The following is a 19,891-nucleotide window of genomic DNA, read 5'->3' on the forward strand; positions in this document are numbered from 1 at the left end:
TTAAATACTCAGATATTTTATTCAAAAAAAAAGAAAAAGAAGTTGTCGTCTCTAATGAATATTATACGTAATACAAATATTATCAATTATGTATTAGCGATGACTACGATCATTGCTAATATAAACATATCAGCAATGACAAGTTACTTGTTTTTTTTTTTTTTTTGGTTGAGAAAAAAGATTATTGTCATTATTGCTCAAACATAAGACAATTACAAATCTGTTGCTACAACATGTTGGATAACAAAGGGGCACTCAGAGATCCAAGTGTTGTCCAACCATTGAGATAGAGCACACTTTGCCAAAACATTAGCTGCCTGATTCGCATCTCTACAAGCAAACAATACGTCCACCGAAGAGAAGTGGGAGAATCTGGTTATGGTGTCTTCCAGCACTTGTCCATAGGCTCGGGAACAAGAGGCCTTCGCACACAACGCCAAAACCACCACCATAGAATCACCTTCCAAGATAAGCCGTCTACATCCCATTTTTCTTCCAAATTCTACTGCAAACCAAGCTGCTACTGATTTTGCTGCATCAGGTTCGGTAATAAAGGAAACCACCTTCGCCCGAGCTGCCACCACTCTACCATCTTCATCCCGTATTACCACGTCGACCCTCATTTTTCCTTTTTCCTTTGAGATTGCAGCATCCCAATTTATTTTCCAGTAGCCGTGTGGGGGTTTGCTCCATTGTGGTACGGGCACGGTCTCGATATTGGAGGGTTTAGCTGCCTTCTTTATAGCTTGAGAGAAACCAACCAGAGACATGTGCACTGCTGCCATGACCTGTGTTGGAGACCTAAACACCCCTTGAAAAACAAAGGTATTTTGCCAATGCCATATCATTCTGGTCATCGTCAAAGCTTCTAGCATCTCCTCAATTTCTAGTCTATCCAAGAAAAACAGCAACAGACCCCTGCCATCCGTGCTGTTGCAAGACAACTTTTGAATCTTCCTACTTCCTTCCTGCCATACCCCGACAGCTGCCGGACATCCCTAGAGACAATGAAAAATTGTTTCTAGTTCACTTTGGCATAATGGACAAATTGGATCATCAACAATCTTCTTGGAGAACAGGTTACTCTTAGTGGCAAGGAGATCGTTCCAGACTTTCCAACAGAAGGATCGGAGGGCAGGGGGTGCTAGTAGACTCCAAATGGTTTTCCATACTTCCTTTGAACTGTCAGCCATTGAGCTTTCTCCTTGTTCCTGGGATCTTCTCCGTACTTCCAGGTTGTAAGCACTTTTTGCTGTAAAAATACTCGAAGGGGTACCTCTCCAAATGAGCTTATCAGGCTGTTTTAGAGGACTCGGTAGAACACGATCAATTTGTGCCACTTCCCCATGATCAAAGATCCTCTGTATGAGTTCTAAATCCCACCATCCAGTAGTGGTATCAATTAGTCTACTAACCCGCGTGTCAGAGGGCCATCCTAAATTGTTTGGAAGAGTTAATCGACTCTGAGGGGAGCTCAGCCAAGCATCCTCCCATATTCTGATATTATTCCCATTACCAACCCTCTATTCCAAACCATTCTGCAGAATTGTTTTAGCCCTTAGGTTTTCATTTGAGTTGAATTTTGTCTTTGAATTTTCAATTTCAATAATAAGATCATTAAGTTTTGGTAAGATTTTAAATGAGAAATGTTTGTTTGTTACGCTATGTTATTTTACCGTTAATGTTAATGATTTATCATGTGTCATCAACATCAATATTAATTAGCATCCAATATCAATGTCACATTATTAGGTGCCAACTCATTTGCAAAAAATGTTTTTATTAATTATGTACATGCCAAAGTGTTTGCTTACATTTTATTATTTTAGTAACTGGTCTTTTCTTTGAAATTTTAAGGACATAATTGGTACCAAGATTAATTCAATCATATGTCAAAGCCAAATTCAAGGTGAAATTCAACGTGGTTGCCTCATGGTATATATATATATATATATATTTTTAAAAAAAAATGCACTGGATTTTACCAATATGTTTGAACAAGTGGCTCATACAATGATATTTTGGAGTTTTTTATATCTATCCGTACATTAGGGTTTGTTATAAATATGTAATGATGTAACCCTAACGCATATTATTGAATAAAGCCGCATTCCAGTGGACGTAAGCAAATTGTTGAACCACGTTAAATCTGTCTTTTTTCACTCTTTCAATTCCATATTATTTATCATTGTGGTGCACGATAACAACTCAGTATCCTTATTTTTATTCGAGCAATTATATATATATATATATATATATATATATATATATATATATATATATATAAAAGAAATAACAATAAAACAATATATAGCACTTATTCCACTACAAGTATTCCGATCTTAGTTTGCATAATGAGCAAATATAGTCCAATGTTTGGTTCAAAAAAATACACGTACAATTCTCGTTGATCTTACCAATTATTAAAATTAAAAGAAGCTGAGAAAAAAGAACAAAAATTTGTTTCATACTTAATGTGATTATTATGCACTATGCAGAACGATTAAAAAAAATCACGATAACAATAAGAATCTAATAAATTTAATTCATCTTGTTGTCAAGACTCAAGCTCTTACACTTGCTGAATCAATAAAGCCAATTATTATTTTTTAAGTAAATATTTATAGCTTTCAATGCTCAAGCAAGAAAATAGAGCAAAGTACTCAAACAAAAGTATGTGTAATTACAAGCAGTAAGAAAATTAAACCATAACGTATATAAATTAGATCAAAAGGAAAAAGTTGGTAATATTGTGGAGAGTAAATTAAAATTAAATAACTAATAGCGAAACTTCTATTGGTACTTTGGAAACATATAAAATGAGAATATATTATTGGTGCACCAGAAAATTTTCTTAGAAGCATTTTTTTTTTTTTTTGTCATATAACGTATAGCACATGGCAACCTGCAAGTTTCACGAAACAAACACATAAAAACATAATAGAGAAAAGCGTCTATGGGAGGAAGAAGAATACGAAAATGGCAAATTTGTAAAACTTTCTCTCTATTCTTTATTCTGAACACTTACAGCTTCTATATATTGACTAGGTTAACAAGCCCTCACGTAAAGAAACATCCATATAACTTTGCACGGGAGAAATTTGAAGAAATATGTATTACCTAAGATATCTTGCTCGATCATGGGTGTGCACATTCGTACCCATGAAGGCCGAGATTACACATGCATATATGGAGACCACATCTCAAATGAACATTTCAAAACAACGTACCAAACAAGTTGCATGATGGGGGTGGGCAACTCTCTTAAGAAGCAAATCACTCTGCATATCTTCGAGACAATTGGAGCTTTGGCATTGTATAATTGCTCTATTGAAAAACGACCTATATGTATTTCAATCTGATCAATGCAAACGATAAAATTAGAACGAACACAGCGAGCCATTTGTCTGGCTCTTGGTATATGTTTACATTTTTCAATTGTGCTTTCAACGCAGAGATGTCTACGAACATTGCCATTTTGAGACGATTGAAGAAGACGAATGGGGCCGGAGAGAAGTGGGACAAAGAAAGGAAGGGGTAAGGACATTGGCCTGAGCTTGGAATATTGCTAGGATAATCAACTCCATCCCCAAAATCATAGTTTTTCGTAGAAATTTCTTTGTCATCAGTTTCATAGTACTACTACAAAAAATTTCTTGTTTGAAAGTTAAATAGAGAAACAATATATAAGGATTAGACCATATAGCATTATCACAATTGAATGGCTTGACACTATATATATGAAAAATATAAAAATGTATTTTACTTTGGCTATCGACATTTTAAGAAAAACTTTTTTATACCTACAAATTTTCTTATTCAAAAAGAGCTAACGAGATGTTTAAGGATTATGCATGGCTTTTGAAATATATAATATTCCAGTTACCTTAACTGCTGGTTCAAGTGATATGTTTGGGTGATAAACAAAAGGTTTCACAAGATTATTTACGTAGTTAATTTGTGATTCTTAACAAAAGTCAAAATAGACCCATAGAAAAGAGCAATTTCGTAGAAGTGAAGAAGGAATTGAACATCTATTGCATGCAATATATTAGATCAAAGCCTTTATTTAAATCGTAATTTGAAAGAAACTTTGGGTCTGAAAATAGTGAAAAGCATATAATACTAGAGTATTTATTTAAACATGTGAAGAAGTATAATTTCATTGATCTAAGAATACTAATTTTTGACAATTCAAAATTTAACAGTTTTTTACTTTAAAGAATTTTTTTTTCTTTAATAAAAAAAAAAAAAACCGTATCTCTTGATTTAGGTCACAGGCTTCCATAAAAGCTTTTAAGTAATTGAAAAGTAAATTTTGGTTGTGAACTTGTGTATTCTTCGAAAATTTCAATTAATTGGTATATATCTCTTAAACAAGTGAAGAGGTATAATTTATTGGTACAATATATATATATATATAGAACTGGGTTACATCCTTCCATAGAAACTATAATTAAGCAACTAAGAAGCTAGCAATTATTTGCAGTAAACTTGAATATTCTCCTAAGATTTTAATTGGTATTTGTTTAAACAACTTATAAGCAATGATAAGTTAGTGTAGACCTTTTATAAAATTCAATTCGACAGTTTTTTTTTGTTTGTTTGTTTACTTGAGAGATTGTTTTGTGTCTCTCAAGCTATCTCAAAGGCTTCCATAAAAGGTATAGGTACTTAAGTAGTAATTCTGGACAGTAAACTTGTCTATTCTTCGAATATTTCAATTGGTTTTTGTTTAAGCAACTGAAGAGGTATAATTTATTGGTCAAAAATTAAATATAATTTTTTGGCAAATTAAAATTTGACAGTTTTTTTATTTTAGAGACGTATTTTTAAAGTAATGCCTCATGAACTAGGCCAAAGGCTTCAATAAAACTTATAAGCAATTAAGAAGTAATTTGTGACAGCAAACTTGTGTATACTACTAGTACTCCGAAGATTTTAATTAGTATATCTTCATACAAGTGAAGATGTATAGTTCATTGGTCTTCTAATAATGCTAATTTTTTGCAAATTAAATTTGAAAGTTCTCTTTAAATTTTTTCTGGCGAATTTTTTTTCCATTGATGTATCTCGAAAAGTTTTACGATTTAACAAAAAAAAAAAAAAACTGCCCCAATCAGATAGTCGACTTCAATGTTATATAACCTTTCAAAATTTTAAAGTTTTTTAGGCGAAACAAGGCGTGTCTTTGGAATTTTTTTTTTTTAAAAAAAATACAATAAATTTGGTACTTAGCAACCAAATTATCAACAACGACCCAAATGTCATCACTAATAACAATATATATCATGGATGACATTTTGTACGTGGTCGTCACTGATGCTACAAAAGAATTTGATATTAATGACAACCATCTTGTGGTTGCTAATATCTAGGGAATTTTTTTTTTCACCCGTAGGATGTCCTTGAAATATATTAGCAACAGCATTTACCCTATCTGTGATGAATGTTCTTGTCACAAATACTAGGCTATACATGATGATAGAAGTTGTCGTCGCTAATGAATATTATAAGTAATACAAATAGAAAAAAAAAATACAATTTAGTCCTCTAAATTATCATCTGTTTTCCGGATGGCCCCCCAAACTATCAAAACCTTTGAAAAATGTCCCTTTTGGCGAAATATTTTCGTAATACCCCTGCCATGTGTCATTTTTCAATTAAAAAAAATAAAATAAAAATCAAAAAATCCAAAATAAAAATAAACTAAAATTTTATTTCTTATTGTTTAAAAAAACAGATGGGTGTTTGGGGTGGTGTTATTTCTTAACCACGACCCGATCTTTCCGACACCCCTTCGGTCACCGTCCGTTTGCAATGCTGTGATAACCGATTTTATAGCCCGACTCGGCGAATTTCAATTCGCAATCATTAGCTCTTTGATCTCGGCCGAGCTCAAGCTCACCCCACTCTGAAAAATATCCTCCACCTAAGAGAAAACTTGTGATCCTTAAGCCTCAAGTAGCTATTGGCCAACGTTTTGAATGCTAAAAAATCACAGAGAAAAAAATGGATATGAACATCAATGAATAAGCTCACGGCCATTGATTTATCCGTCAGAAACCAATCGAGGTTCTCCATAACGATAATATACTTGCTCGTCGTTTGTAATAAAACAAAATTCAGATTAGAATCATTTATAACGTTCGAAAGATCATCATAAACATCGAAGGATAAGAAATTAGCCATGTCCGCGTTTGGAGAGGCAGGGACGAGTTCGCCGAGCTGCAGGTATGCATCGTGCCCAACGACGATGATGGAAATATATAATACATCTTCTGGTTGATCGCAATATTTTTTAAAATAAAATAAAATTTTAGTTTTTTTTAGTTTTTAATTTTTTAAAATTTTTTTATTTTTTTTAAATATTTTGAATATTTTATTTTATTTTTTAATTGAAAAATGACACGTGGTAGAGATATTATGGGAATATTTTGTTAAGAGGGGTATTTTTCAAAGGTTTTGATAGTTTGAGGAGTCAGAGTGCAAGTTTTAGTAGTTTGAAAAGCCATCCGAAGAAAGAGTGATAATTTTGGAGACTAAATTGTATTTTTCCCATACAAATATTATCAATTATGTATTAGTGATGACTATGGTCATTTCTAATATAAAGGTACCAGTGATGATCAGTAAGTTGTCGCTAATATGTACATAATATAAAGGAAAAAAATCATATTTAATTCTTAAGTTTTTCATTTGAGTTGAATTTTTGAATTTCTAATTTTTATAATAAAGTCTTTAAGTTTTGGTCAGATTTTAAATGAGAAATATTGTTTGTTTGTTACGTACGCTTGGTTATTTTACCGTTAAAGTTAATGGTTTATAATGTGTCATCAACATCACTATTTATTGGCACCTAATATTAATGCCACGTAAAAAATATGTTTTTATTAATTATGTGCCAAAGTGTTTGCTTACATTTTATTATTTTAGTAATTGATCTCTTCTTTTTGAAATTGTAAGGACATAATCAGTAGCAGGATTAATTCAATCATATTTCAAAGCCAAATTCAAGGTGAAATTCAATGTGGTTGCCTCATGCAGGCTCCGTAGATTGCATTGATATCTATAATGATGCACACATTTGCAAGCACAAGGAGAAAGACCAGAGTTTCAAAAAGGTAGCTCAATCAGCTGTGGACTACGCTTCATGAAGCAGAGGTCACTAGTTCGAATCCCCTCTTTTGTGTGAACATGTCAAAAAAATTAAAAAAAAAAAAAAAAAAAAAGGTGGAAGACCGGAAGAGAGACAAGCAAGACGAAAACTGAACCAGCTGGGGTCATGCGAAAGGGAATATATATATATATATATATATATATATATATATATTGTTCTGGATTTTACCAATACACTTTCAATGAAACTTGACTCTCAGTCCTTAGGTGAATTTCTCCCGTTTAATTATCCACAAAGAACGAGAGATTTTATTTATTATATATCAAATAAATAACAATGAAACAATATATAGCTCTTATTCCACTACAAGAGTATTCTGATCTTAGTTTGCATAATGAGCAAATATAGTCAAATGTTTGGTTAAAAAAAAATACACAATTCTCATTGATCTTACCAATTCTTAAAATTAAAAGAAGCTGAGAAAAAAGAACAAAAAAAAATGTTTCATACTTAATGTGATCATTATGCACTATGCAGAGCCATTAAAAAATCACCATAACAATAAGAATCTAATAAATTTAATCTTGTTGTCAAGACTCAATCTCTCACACTTGCTGAATCAAAAAAAGCCAATTATTTTTTATTTTAAAGTAAATATTTATAGCTTTCAATGCTCAATCAAGAAAATAGAGTAGATTGATTACTTAAACAAGAGTGTAATTAAAAGAAAACCATAACGTATGTATATAAATTAGATCAAAAGGAAAAAGTTGGTGGTGTTGTGGAGAGTAAAATTAAATAACTAATAGAGAACCTTCTATTGATACTTTGGAAACATATAAAAATGAGAATATATTATTGGTGCAGCCGACCAGAAAACTTTCTTAGAAGCATTTTTTTTATTATTATTATTATTATAACGTAGCACACGGCAACCTGCAAGTTTCACGAAACAAACATATAAAAACATAATAGAGACAAGCATCGATCTGTGGGAGGAAGAAGAAGAAGAAAAAGGCTGAGTCGCACAACAACAACAACCGCCAAAAAGAAAGAAGGTTGTCATGGAGTCTAACCACACAAGAAAATTCAAATTTGTAAAACCTTCTCTCTATTCTTTATTCTGAACTGTCAACTTCTATTGACTAGGTTAACTAGCCCTCACATGACATCACCTATTTTTGCACCACACATGCCTATTAAAAGAAAAAAAAAAAAAAAAAAAAAGACACAAGTTGCACGTACACACGTGCTAATTAAAAGAAGCATGCATATAACTCTGCATGGGAGAAAATTGGAGTATGTATTACAAAAGGAGGCCTGATATACAGGAGACGGAAACAGCAGTCTATTTTGGGCTGCCATTCCCCACAAATCATTTTCCTTACAAAAGATATCTTTCTTTCTTATGGGTGTGCACGTTCGTATCCATGAAGGCCGAGATTACACATGGAGAGATGAGATCTCAATTAATAAACTTTTCAAAACAATGTACCAAACAAGTTGCATGATGGGGGTGGGCAACACTCGTACGATCACCATTGAAGCAAAGCATCATGCATATCATCGAGACAACTTCAACTTTGGCATTGTATAAATGCTCTCGACCTTTATGTATTTCAATCGGATCAATGCAAATGATAAAAATAAAACAAACACAGCGATCCATTTGTCCAGCTCTTGGTATATCTTTACATTTTTCAATTGTGCTTTCAACGCATTGATGTCTACGAGCATTGCCATTTTGAGAGGATTGAAGAAGACGAATGGGGAGAGAAGTGGGACAAAGAGTGGGAGGGCTAAGGACATTGACCCGAGCTTGAAATATTGCAAGAATAATCAACTCCATCACCAAAATCATAGCTTTTCGCATAAATTTCTTTGCCATCAGTTTCATATATAGTACGACTATGTAAAAAAAATTTCTTGTTTGAAAGTTAAATGGAGAAACAATATATAAGGATTAGACCATATATATAGCATTATCACAATTGAATGGCTTGACACTATTTGAAAAAAAAAATGTATTTTAGATTGGGTATCGACATTTTCTCTAAGAAAAACTTCTTTATTCCTACAAATTTGCTTATTCAAAAAGAACTAAATAGTTGTTTAAGGATTATGGCTTTTAAAATATATAATTTTACAGTTAACCAACTGTTGGTTCAACTGATATATTATATATATGTTTGGGTGATAAACAAAAGGTTTAACAAGATTATTTATGTAGTTAATTTGTGATTCTCCATAAAAGTCAAGTACACTCATAGAAAAGAGCAATTTCATAGAGGTGAAGAAGGAACACCCATTACATATATATCATATCAAAGCCTTTATTTAAATCCTAATTTGAAAGAAACTATTGGTCTGAAAAGAGTAAAAAGCATATAATACTAGAGTATTTATTTAAACATGTGAAGAGGTATAATTTCATTGATCTAAGAATACTAATTTTTGACAAATCAAAAATATTTAACAGTTTTGTACTTTAAAGACAAAAAAAGAAGTGATGTCTCTTGACTAGAGGTAACATGATTCCATAAAAGCTGTAAGCAATTACGAAGTAATTATGGGGAGCTAACTTGTGTATTCTTTAAATATCTCAATTGGTATTTATTTAAACAAGTGGAGAGCTACAATTCATTAATCTAAGAATACTAATTTTTGGCAAATTAAAATTTGACAATTTTTTACTGATGGGACTTTTTTTTTTTTTTTTTCAAAAAAACAGAAGAAGCAATATCTCTTGATTTAGGTCACAGGCCTCCATAAAAGCTTTTTAAGTAATTGAAAAATACATTTTAGTACTAAACTTGTGTATTCTTCGAAAATTTCAGTTAGTATCTCCTAAACAAGTGAAGATGTATAATTTATTGGTACATTTATTTTTGTTTTTATTTCATTAGATTTTTTTTTTTTTTAAAAAAAAAAAAAAAAAAAAAAAAAAAAAACAAAGTTATGTCTCTTGAACTAGATCCTATCCTTCCATAGACGCTATATATATTATTTGCAGTAAACTTGAATATTGTCCAAAGATTTCAATTAGTATTTGTTTAAACAAGCTATAAGCAATTAAGAAACAATTATAATTTAGTGTAGGCCTTTTATAAAATTCAATTTGAAAGTATTTTTCTTTTCTTTTCTTTTTCACTTGAGAGATTGTTTTATGAAAATGTCTCTTTTCTTATTCGAAAAGAGCTAACTAGTTGTTTAAGGATTATGGCTTTTGAAATATATAATATTCCAATTGGTTAACTGTTGGTTCAAGTAATATGTTTGGGTGATAAACAAAAGGTTTCACAAGATTATTTAGGTAGTTAATTTTTATTTTTATTTTTCGTTTTTAATACTTTTTTTTTTTCAATTTTTATTATTTTCAAAAAAAAAAAAGGTTAATTTTCTTATTTTTGTTTTTATTTTTTTATTTTTTAAAGCTTTTTATTTTCAGTTTTTTATTTTTTATTTTTTTTAATGCATATGGCACGTGTCAACACATGAGAGTAGAAAAATAGACTACAATTAGTTTTTGGACGGATGTACCATCTCCGTCTTTTCATATAAATTAGGTACCATCTGTAATAAAAATTGAAACCCAAGGGGTAAAAAATAAAAATTTCAAACCATTGGGGACAAAAATGTATTTAACCCTTTTAAAAAAGCAAAACCCAGGCTTCCATAAAAATTTTTAACTTTTTAAGTAATTGAAAAAGTAAATTTTAGTAGAGAACTTGTGTATTCTTCAAAAATTTCATTTGGTATCTCTTAAACAAGTGAAGAGGTATAATTTATTAATTTACGAGTAATATTAGGAACCTTTTTTTTTTTTTTTTTTTTTTTGTCATCTTTTTATCCTATTAAAGTTGACGTAACTTTTAAAATCATCATTGACTATTGGATGAACCACTATTTAATTATAAACCAATGGTAATTTTAAAAGCCACATCAACTAATTTGAAAGTATAAAAAAATTGATTCCAAGCATTAATTACTCATAATTTATTGGTAAACATTTTCCTTTTTCTTTTACATTTTTATTTAGAAAAAATAATGTCTCTTGAACTAGGGTTACATCCTCGATAGAAGCTATAAGCAATTAAGAAGCAATTAATTTGTTGGGGGTAAAATTAACCCCAAACACACGTGGATTCTGAAACATCTCGGAGTTACGTCTTGGACATTCGTTACGACCCAGCAAATGAAGATCGTTTAGGTATAATGACGTCTCGGTCTTATCAAACCTGGTGACGGTATGAAATATCCTAAGATCTCCTAGTCTGATCGGAGCGAACATATCTCGGATATTTGTGCCTCGGAGTGATAACGCCTCGAGGTGATATCAAGCCGGTGTGATGGCGCCTTGGGGTGATATCAAGCCGGTGTGACAACACCTCGGAGTAATAAACGTCTCGGTGTAACAACATCTCGGACCTTCAACAACCCTGTTATGGTGCGGCAATATCCCAAGATCTCCAAGTCGGAGCGAATACATCTCGGATATTATCACCTCGGAGGTTAGCTGAAGTATGAAGACACGAATTCTCTGAGCTCTTGAGATTAAAAACACTCTTCAAAAAAATTGATTTGAATTGACTTAGGCATCGGAGTGGGCGTAGTCGGCACCCCCGAGGAGTTGTTTGTTCTTTTGCAGGATCGAGGTTGTAGATCAGAACCCAGCAGCGAATCACTAGGCGACACGTCACCATACCGGAAACTGTACCAACATAATTGTTTAAAGCAAACTTGAAAATTCTCCTAAGATTTCAATTGGTATTTGTTTAAACAATTTATAAGCAAATATAAGTTAGTGTAGACCTTTTATAAAATTCAATTTGACAGTTTTTTTTCTTTTCTTTTTGTGTGTGTGTGTGTCTCTCAAGCTATCTCAGAGGCTTCCATAAAAGCTATATATAGGTAATTAAGAAGTAATTCTTGATAGTAAACTCGTGTATTCTCCGAATATTTCAATTGGTTTTTGTTTAAGCGACTGAATAGGTATAATTTATTGATCTAAAAATATAAATTCTTGGCAAATTAAAATTTGACAATTTTTCACCTGTTCAGACAATCGAGTTCAATGTTATAACCTTTCAAAATTTTATGGTTTCTTAGGCGAAACAAGACATTTCTTTGGATTTTTTTTTTTTTGTTTTTTTCATTACAAGAAATTTGGTTTTTACAAATTAACCAAATTATCAACAACCAAAATGTCATCACTAATAACAATATATCACAGATGACATTTTGTGGTCGTCGTCGATGCCACAAAAGAATTTGATAGTGACGACAATCACTAATTTATATCTAGGCAAAATGTTCTTCCCCCGCAGCATGTCGTGGGAATATATGAGTGAAGACATTTACCCTATTCACGTTGAATATTATTGTCACAAATACTAGTCTGTTAGTATTATATATAATACAAATATTATCAATTATAAATGTATTAGCAATTACTATGGTCATTGTTGATATAAACATATCATCGACGACTTATTTATATCAGCGATGACCAATAAGTCGTCGATGATATGTACATAATATAAAGGGAAAAAAAATCACATTTAACCATTAGGTTTTCATTTTATTTGAATTTTGTCTTTAAATTCCCAATTTTAATAATAAGATCTTTAATTTTTTTGCCAGATTTTAAACGAGAAATATTTGTCTGATATTCTGTTACTCAACAGTTAAAGTTAATGTATATCATGTGTCACATCATCACATGTGTCGTATTTTTTTTTTTTTTCCAAATGAATAAAATTTTTCATTCAACAACAAACAACACTCAACATACACTCTACAAAGAAAACAAACTAGAACACAATCTCAAAACAAAAAAAGCCATCTCAGAAGCCAAAAATACAAGCATGAAAAACAAAAAACACAAGCTGTAACCTCAAGAGACAAGTAGCAGAGGTCAACAAGACCAAAGCCACAAGATCAACAGCAAAAGCAGCCTGAAAAAGCACAAAACAGAGCAACATCAAATTGGCACAGAGACAACATATAGCAAAAAACAACCGCCAAAAAAGCCAGTTCCTGCATCCTCAAACCAAACCAACAGAGGTGTGTAGGTTCCACCGAAACACTAAGCTATGATTGAGATGCTTGAATTCCCCATTAGCCACTAGCCTTGATCGAGCTTCCCATCTAATACAATCCATAATAGATTCTTTTGTTTTAGGAGAGGAATTATGGCATTCCTCTGTTTTCAAAAATTATAAACAGTATACCCCAAACACAACCTCCCCAATCGTGCTCTAATACCTTTGCCATTTAATTCCTTCAAGCCCCAATCTTCAATAGCATCCCAATCCAAAGGAGCATTAGAAATGGAACACTCAGCCATGATATTAGACCAAATTCGACTACTGAAGCTACACCTAAGGAAGAGATGGTCTCAGTTCTCTTGGGCACCACAGCAGAATAAGCACAATGTGCATCCAATGTAACCCAACCCACACATTTTTTCCTTAGTGACCAATGCATTATGGAAGACAAGCCATATAAAAAAAAGAATGCTTAGGGATAAAATTGGAAACCATACCAATTTCAACCATCCTACAGCCGGGCATGTGACATCCCACATCGCCTGAGAATGAGGATGTGCTTATATGTATAAATGCACCCTTTATGACACAACGCGTCTAGAGCCCAAATGGTTGGGTGTAAGGAACAAAGCCTTGAGGTTGAGGGTTCGAGTAGTCCCAAAATACCAAAGAGGACAATATTGTGGGTGGGGTCACCATGGCTACGGCGTGCTCTGATACCACAACAACGCGTTTTAAAGCCGTGATGGCCATGAACCTAACAGAACTCCGCAGTTAAGCGTGCTCTTGCGAGAGCAGTACCAGGATGGGTGACTTCCTGGGAAGTCTGGTTTGGGGAGCCAAAAGTGATACAATTTGTAACGACCCACCCCCAATGACACAATATTGTTTGCTTTTGGCTCCCCAAACCAGACTTCCCAGGAGGTCACCCATCCTGGTACTGCTCTCGCAAAAGCACGCTTAACTGCGTGCTCTGATACCACAACAACGCGTTTTAAAGCCGTGATGGCCATGAACCTATCAGAACTCCGCAGTTAAGCGTGCTCTTGCGAGAGCAGTACCAGGATGGGTGACTTCCTGGGAAGTCTGGTTTGGGGAGCCAAAAGTGATACCATTTGTAACGACCCACCCCCAATGACACAATATTGTCTGCTTTTGGCTCCCCAAACCAGACTTCCCAGGAGGTCACCCATCCTGGTACTGCTCTCGCAAAAGCACGCTTAACTGCGGAGTTCTGATAGGTTCATGGCCATCACGGCTTTAAAACGCGTTGAAATGGTATCAGAGCCATTGCCCAGCCTGAGATGGTGGGAGCGTGCACAAGCCCAATGAGGGACGCCAGCGGGGACGCTGGGTCCAAAGAGGGGGTGATTGTGACGTCCCACATCGCCTGGGAATGAGGATGTGCTTATATGTATAAATGCACCCTTTATGACACAACGCGTCTAGAGCCCAAATGGTTGGGTGTAAGGAACAAAGCCTTGAGGTTGAGGGTTCGAGTAGTCCCAAGATACCAAAGAGGACAATATTGTGGGTGGGGTCACCATGGCTACGGCGTGCTCTAATACCACAACAACGCGTTTTAAAGCCGTGATGGCCATGAACCTATCAGAACTCCGCAGTTAAGCGTGCTTTTGCGAGAGCAGTACCAGGATGGGTGACCTCCTGGGAAGTCTGGTTTGGGGAGCCAAAAGCGGACAATATTGTGTCTTTGAGGGTGGGTCGTTACAATGTAAAGACCAAGAAAAATAATAAGGTATTTAGCATTTAATGATTTATATTTTTAAATAAGATGAGATTAATAATTAGGTTTTAAGTGATAATATTTGTGTTATCTAAAATAAAATGAGTTTAGGATAAAATAATAAAATAAGATAGGGTAATAGTGCAATTTAGAAATGATAGGGGTTAGTATTAAATAAGACCAAAGTTTGGCCTTATCCATAGCCACGTGTGAGGCTATGGATTAATGGGGAGATATTTCTCCCCTCAATCACGCATCAGCACCTCCCCCCCCTCTCTAATTCTTCTTCCTTTCTTCTTCTTTCTTTTTCTTCTTTCTTCTTTCTCTTCTGTTGTCCTTCTCGCCAGACCCACAGAGACAGCAACAGAGAGAGAGAGTCGGAGAGACTGAGGGAGGAGAGAAATAGAGAGATGAGATCGAGAGAGAACCCGAAACCCTTAGAACCCGCAACCCACAGTGAGTGAATGAGAGAGAGATTGAGATACTGAGAGGGAAAGAGAGACAGTGAGACGCGGAGATGGAGGACCCGATCAGTGGGTCGTTACAGGGCACACCTCTCTTAATTTGTCCCAAGCATCATCACATTTGTACTACCCATTCTTAGCATTTCAAACAACTAAATTAGTATCACCAAGCTCAACCTCAAAGAGTTTACTTTAAACTTCTACCAAAGCTTCAGATCGAGCAGGAGGCCAAATCCACTCTCCATTCTTGATAGCAACTTCAAGTTTAGACTGTAAAGGGAACCCAGAATCATGTACAATACGGTGTTCAAACTTTTTCAAAAGATACCTGACCTGCAGGGTGTCAGTGATCAAACCATAAAAACACCCTAATGCCATTGCCTGCCAACTTTAAATCTGATAAATCTCTTGGCTATATCACGAAGCTTAATTAAGGAGTTTTTTCCAACATAAACATGTGTCTTATTTAACACATAAAGATCCATATTAATCGAGGAGTGATTCTTTTACACCCACCATACAAGAGATCGAAGTCAAATTTGCAAAACTTTCTCTCAATTATTTAATTATTCGCTTACAACTATTGTAGACAAGGTTAATTACCTGTCACATAACGCTATACACCACACGTGCCTATCAAAAGAAAAGAAAAAATAAATAAAAATCTTGCACACGTGCTTATTAAAAGAAACATGCATATTAAAAGAAACTTTTGAAGATAACTTACCCACGTACGTGCTTATTAAAAGAAAAGAAAATTGAATAATCATGTATTACATGGAAGATGTCGCTCATGAAGGATCGACGAGGTTCCACGTAGAGATCGACGACGTACATATCAAATGAGCTTTTGAAGACAATCTACCAAACGAAATGCATGATCTGGGGTACTGGAAACTATCTGACTGTTGAAGCAAAACGTTCCGCATTTCACCGTGGCACGTAGAGCTTTGGCATCGTATCTTATTCTTGAAAGAAGACCTTTACGTCTTTCAATCGGATCAATGCAAATGATAAAATTATAACCAACGCAGGGAACCATTTGAATTGCTCTTGATATATGTTTACATTTTTTTACTGTGCTTGCAACACAATGACGTCTTTGAGCATTGCCCTTTTCAGAGGATTGAAGAAGACGGATAGGGAGGAGTACTGAATTAGTGGGAGAGAAAGAGAGGCCGCCGGGAGGGGTAAGGGCATTAACCTGATCAGCTTCAAATATTGTAAAGATAATCAACTCCATCACCAAAATTATAGTTTTTTGCATTGATTTTTTTGCCATTGTTTTCTAATACCACTTTAATTTTTATTTTTTTTATTTGGAAGTTAAATAGAGAACCAATATATATATATATATATATAAGGATTGGACCCTGTACCGTTATCATAATTGAGTGCAGCTAATTGACACCATTTGAAAAAAAGTAATTTAGTTTGGATGTTGACATTTTATTTAAGAAAAACTTATTTATTTCAACAAATCTTCTTAAAAAAGAGTTGTTTAAAGATTATGGCTTTTGCAATATATATATATATATATATATATATATATAGTTAACCAACAGTTGGTTCAAGTGACATGTTTTGGCTACATACAAAAGGTTTCACAAGATTATTTACAAAATTAATCACATAAAAAAGAGCCAACTTTAAAGAAATGAAGAAAGTGCTATCATTCATTACATAATTTTGTAGCTACTAACGATTAGAAACGAAGAAAGGACAAAAAGCTTTTTGTAGTTGCTAATGATTCATGCCATTACCATGTTGGGAAAAATGCCCTAAATTTCAATGTTTTTTTCTTCTTTTCTTTTTTTTTCTTTTTTTTTTTTCTCTTTTTTTAAAACATTTTAGTTTTTATTGAATAAAGTTATTATTCACTAATTTATTAAACCATAAACCTTGCTAATTCATAATATATTGTTTGCAGTCGGTAATATAATTGGACAATTCATTTGAGAAGATTGTAACATATCAATCATGATGATCTATCTTAATCATGCGAAGTAGTGACTTCGAATTGACGTGTTAGTTCAGAAGTACATGGAGGTAATGCACTAAATGGACCATGGGAGTTGCCATTCCTTTAGAACATTATCGAAAGGAATAATTGTAACTCTCAAGACTTCTTATGATATTAATTCTAAATCCTAAAAAGATTTGTGAACTCACATCTAAAGTAGAGATCACTTTGATGCATTTATGAGTGAGATCTTTACTACAGTTAAAATTCTTGGTGCGTTGGATGATCATATGTAGCATTGTCAAAACACATTTCTTAAGATCGAATCAAAGTCCTTAATTTGTTTAAAGGATAAGAAAATTGCTGTTGAGATAGATTTAATAGATCAATTATGCTCAATCCTTGGCTAAGGTATTTCGGTAAGAGTTATTGAAATATTTATGTACAAAGTGAAATGAAATTTCACAAGTACGAGAATAAACATATGATTATATTGGGTACTCAAAGATAAAGAAGTAGTGAATTAATTAAAGTGATTATATTAGGGTTATGAAAGCCTTAACCAGCGTTGATGAGGGATTAGGGTTGGATGAAGAGGTAATTTGACTATCATTGCTAGAGATGCTCTAACGAATTTTCTATTTTACTCTATATTTTCTTTAAATATTATTTTGTGAGAGAAAAAGTGTGTTTGAGAGAGAGAGAGAGAGTGAAAAAAGGAAAGGGATAAAGAAAATATTCACTATTCACAGTAAAATGATGTAAAGGATAATCGTCCCCAAGACTTATCAATTGAATGATAAGAAACATATTTGAACTTGTTAGATTATATTATGTTATATTATGTGTACGTATGTATTGTCCCACGTGAGTTATTGACGTGTATTTCTATGATTGCTAGCTTATATATATAGGCCTATCATGTATAGCATTACGTGTGATTCAATATACAACTTTTATCTTAACAGAACTCAAACACTTTAGATAAGAGTTCAAATCTCATTGTAATCTGTTTTAGCTTATACTTATCGTCGCAGGTTTGTTAGCATCTAAACAACTACAATCTGTTAGCATTACATGCAGACGTAGTGTTTTACTCAAATGTAATTACTTCTCCATATATACAAACAGCCTCTGCTCTATTCTAGCAAGGGAACAACAAGCAATATTAATAAGAGTTTCTATAAAGGAAAAAATATATTCTCTCTATTATGTTGAAGACGAAAATTAGTTTAATAATAGTCAAATTTAACTATTTTAATTTGACACATTTGACTAGCCCGCTAAACATGCTCTTAGGTGTGGTAATGCTATCATTTTTTTTATATAAAATAAAAATGATAAAATAAATAAAAATAAAGGGTACAAACACACATTCCAACCAAGTTTTAACATGCTACTGAAATCTACAATCCAAATCATCCCGACCCAGCAATCTTGGAATAGAAAACACATTCTTAAATTTTTTTTTTTTTTTTCTTATGAATAAATAGAAAAACACATTCATGATTCTTTGCAATCTTGAAGAACGCAAGTGCGAGAAATAGTTGGGATCGAGATGGACAAGTTGGAAATGATCAGGAACGCCGACAGTGAGCCTTGCACATATGCTGGCAGTCATAAAAGCAAGGTCCACCGCAGTGAAGAGGGCAATCCAATCTCATGCCTCTACACCGGCTGCCTCTACGCATGCATTGTGCAAACTCTCCCACCTTATAATCTTCCTTGTTGAAAACCCTCTTCCTGTATGCATGCTTCTTGTTCATGCCTCCCTCCCCTGGCCCTCCTTCTCTTCCCTTTCCTTTCCCATGTTTTGAATGTCCCCCACATCCCCATTTGTACCATCCACCCCCTCCACCTCCCCATCCCCATCCTCCTCCTCCACCACGGCCACCTCCGCTGCCTCCTCCGCCGCCTCCACCTCCTCCTCCACCCCAACCCCATCCATACCCGCCTCCACCACCACCTCCGCCGCCTCCTCCACCTCTCCCACCTCCACCACCACCACCACCCCCTCCTCCTCTATCATATGGACCATTATATCTACTCTTGCTGTTGTTGATCACAACTTCAGTAGTACTACTGTACGTTTTATTGCTCCCTTCTGTATCTTCAATATTATTTCTCTGAAGAGGCTTAGAAGGAGGAGCTAAAGAAGAATTAGTAGCATTGCTTTGAGAATAGTCTGTGGCGTTTCCTAATTCATCACCTTTCAGCCCAACAATGCCAATGGCAATAAACAAGACAACCCAAGAAAATCTTACTGTCTCCATATTATAGATACTTTAATTTGGACGTCCAAAGATGCAGCTTTTGGGACGTTACTGCTTATATATATATACATGTGAAGGTTTAGTGGCATTGCCAGCTAACGTCCGCCCACTCGATCCAGATCTCCAAGAGAATGAGAAGCCTTACGTCGCACTTTGTCCCCACCTGCAATTGCAGTGATTAACGCACGCTTATTTTGTCCATTCTGAAACTCCTTGGGCGCACCCATCCTCGCCCACTAACATCACATGCGCACGCATCCTCTTCGCTTTGTCTCAG

At 34.1% G+C, this 19,891-nt stretch overlaps 2 protein-coding genes across 2 annotated transcripts; both read right to left on the reverse strand.

Annotated features, from left to right (window-relative positions):
- Positions 1 to 212: 212 nt before the first annotated feature.
- LOC133871676 (uncharacterized) lies at positions 213 to 13,469 on the reverse strand. The gene is made up of 5 exons (XM_062309101.1): positions 13,388 to 13,469; positions 13,174 to 13,325; positions 13,016 to 13,077; positions 1,173 to 1,497; positions 213 to 998 (listed from the first exon to the last, which is right to left on the reverse strand). Exons 1-5 carry the CDS (start codon positions 13,467 to 13,469, stop codon positions 213 to 215), a joined length of 1,407 nt encoding a protein of 468 aa, XP_062165085.1.
- A 5,315-nt stretch (positions 13,470 to 18,784) lies between these two features.
- LOC133871677 (uncharacterized) lies at positions 18,785 to 19,614 on the reverse strand. The gene is made up of 2 exons (XM_062309102.1): positions 19,110 to 19,614; positions 18,785 to 19,061 (listed from the first exon to the last, which is right to left on the reverse strand). The coding sequence occupies exons 1-2, from the start codon at positions 19,612 to 19,614 to the stop codon at positions 18,919 to 18,921; spliced, it is 648 nt and encodes a 215-aa protein (XP_062165086.1). The 3' UTR covers positions 18,785 to 18,918.
- Positions 19,615 to 19,891: the final 277 nt, after the last annotated feature.

Source organism: Alnus glutinosa, chromosome 6 (genome assembly GCF_958979055.1).
Source record: "Alnus glutinosa chromosome 6, dhAlnGlut1.1, whole genome shotgun sequence".
Classification (NCBI taxonomy): domain Eukaryota; kingdom Viridiplantae; phylum Streptophyta; class Magnoliopsida; order Fagales; family Betulaceae; genus Alnus; species Alnus glutinosa.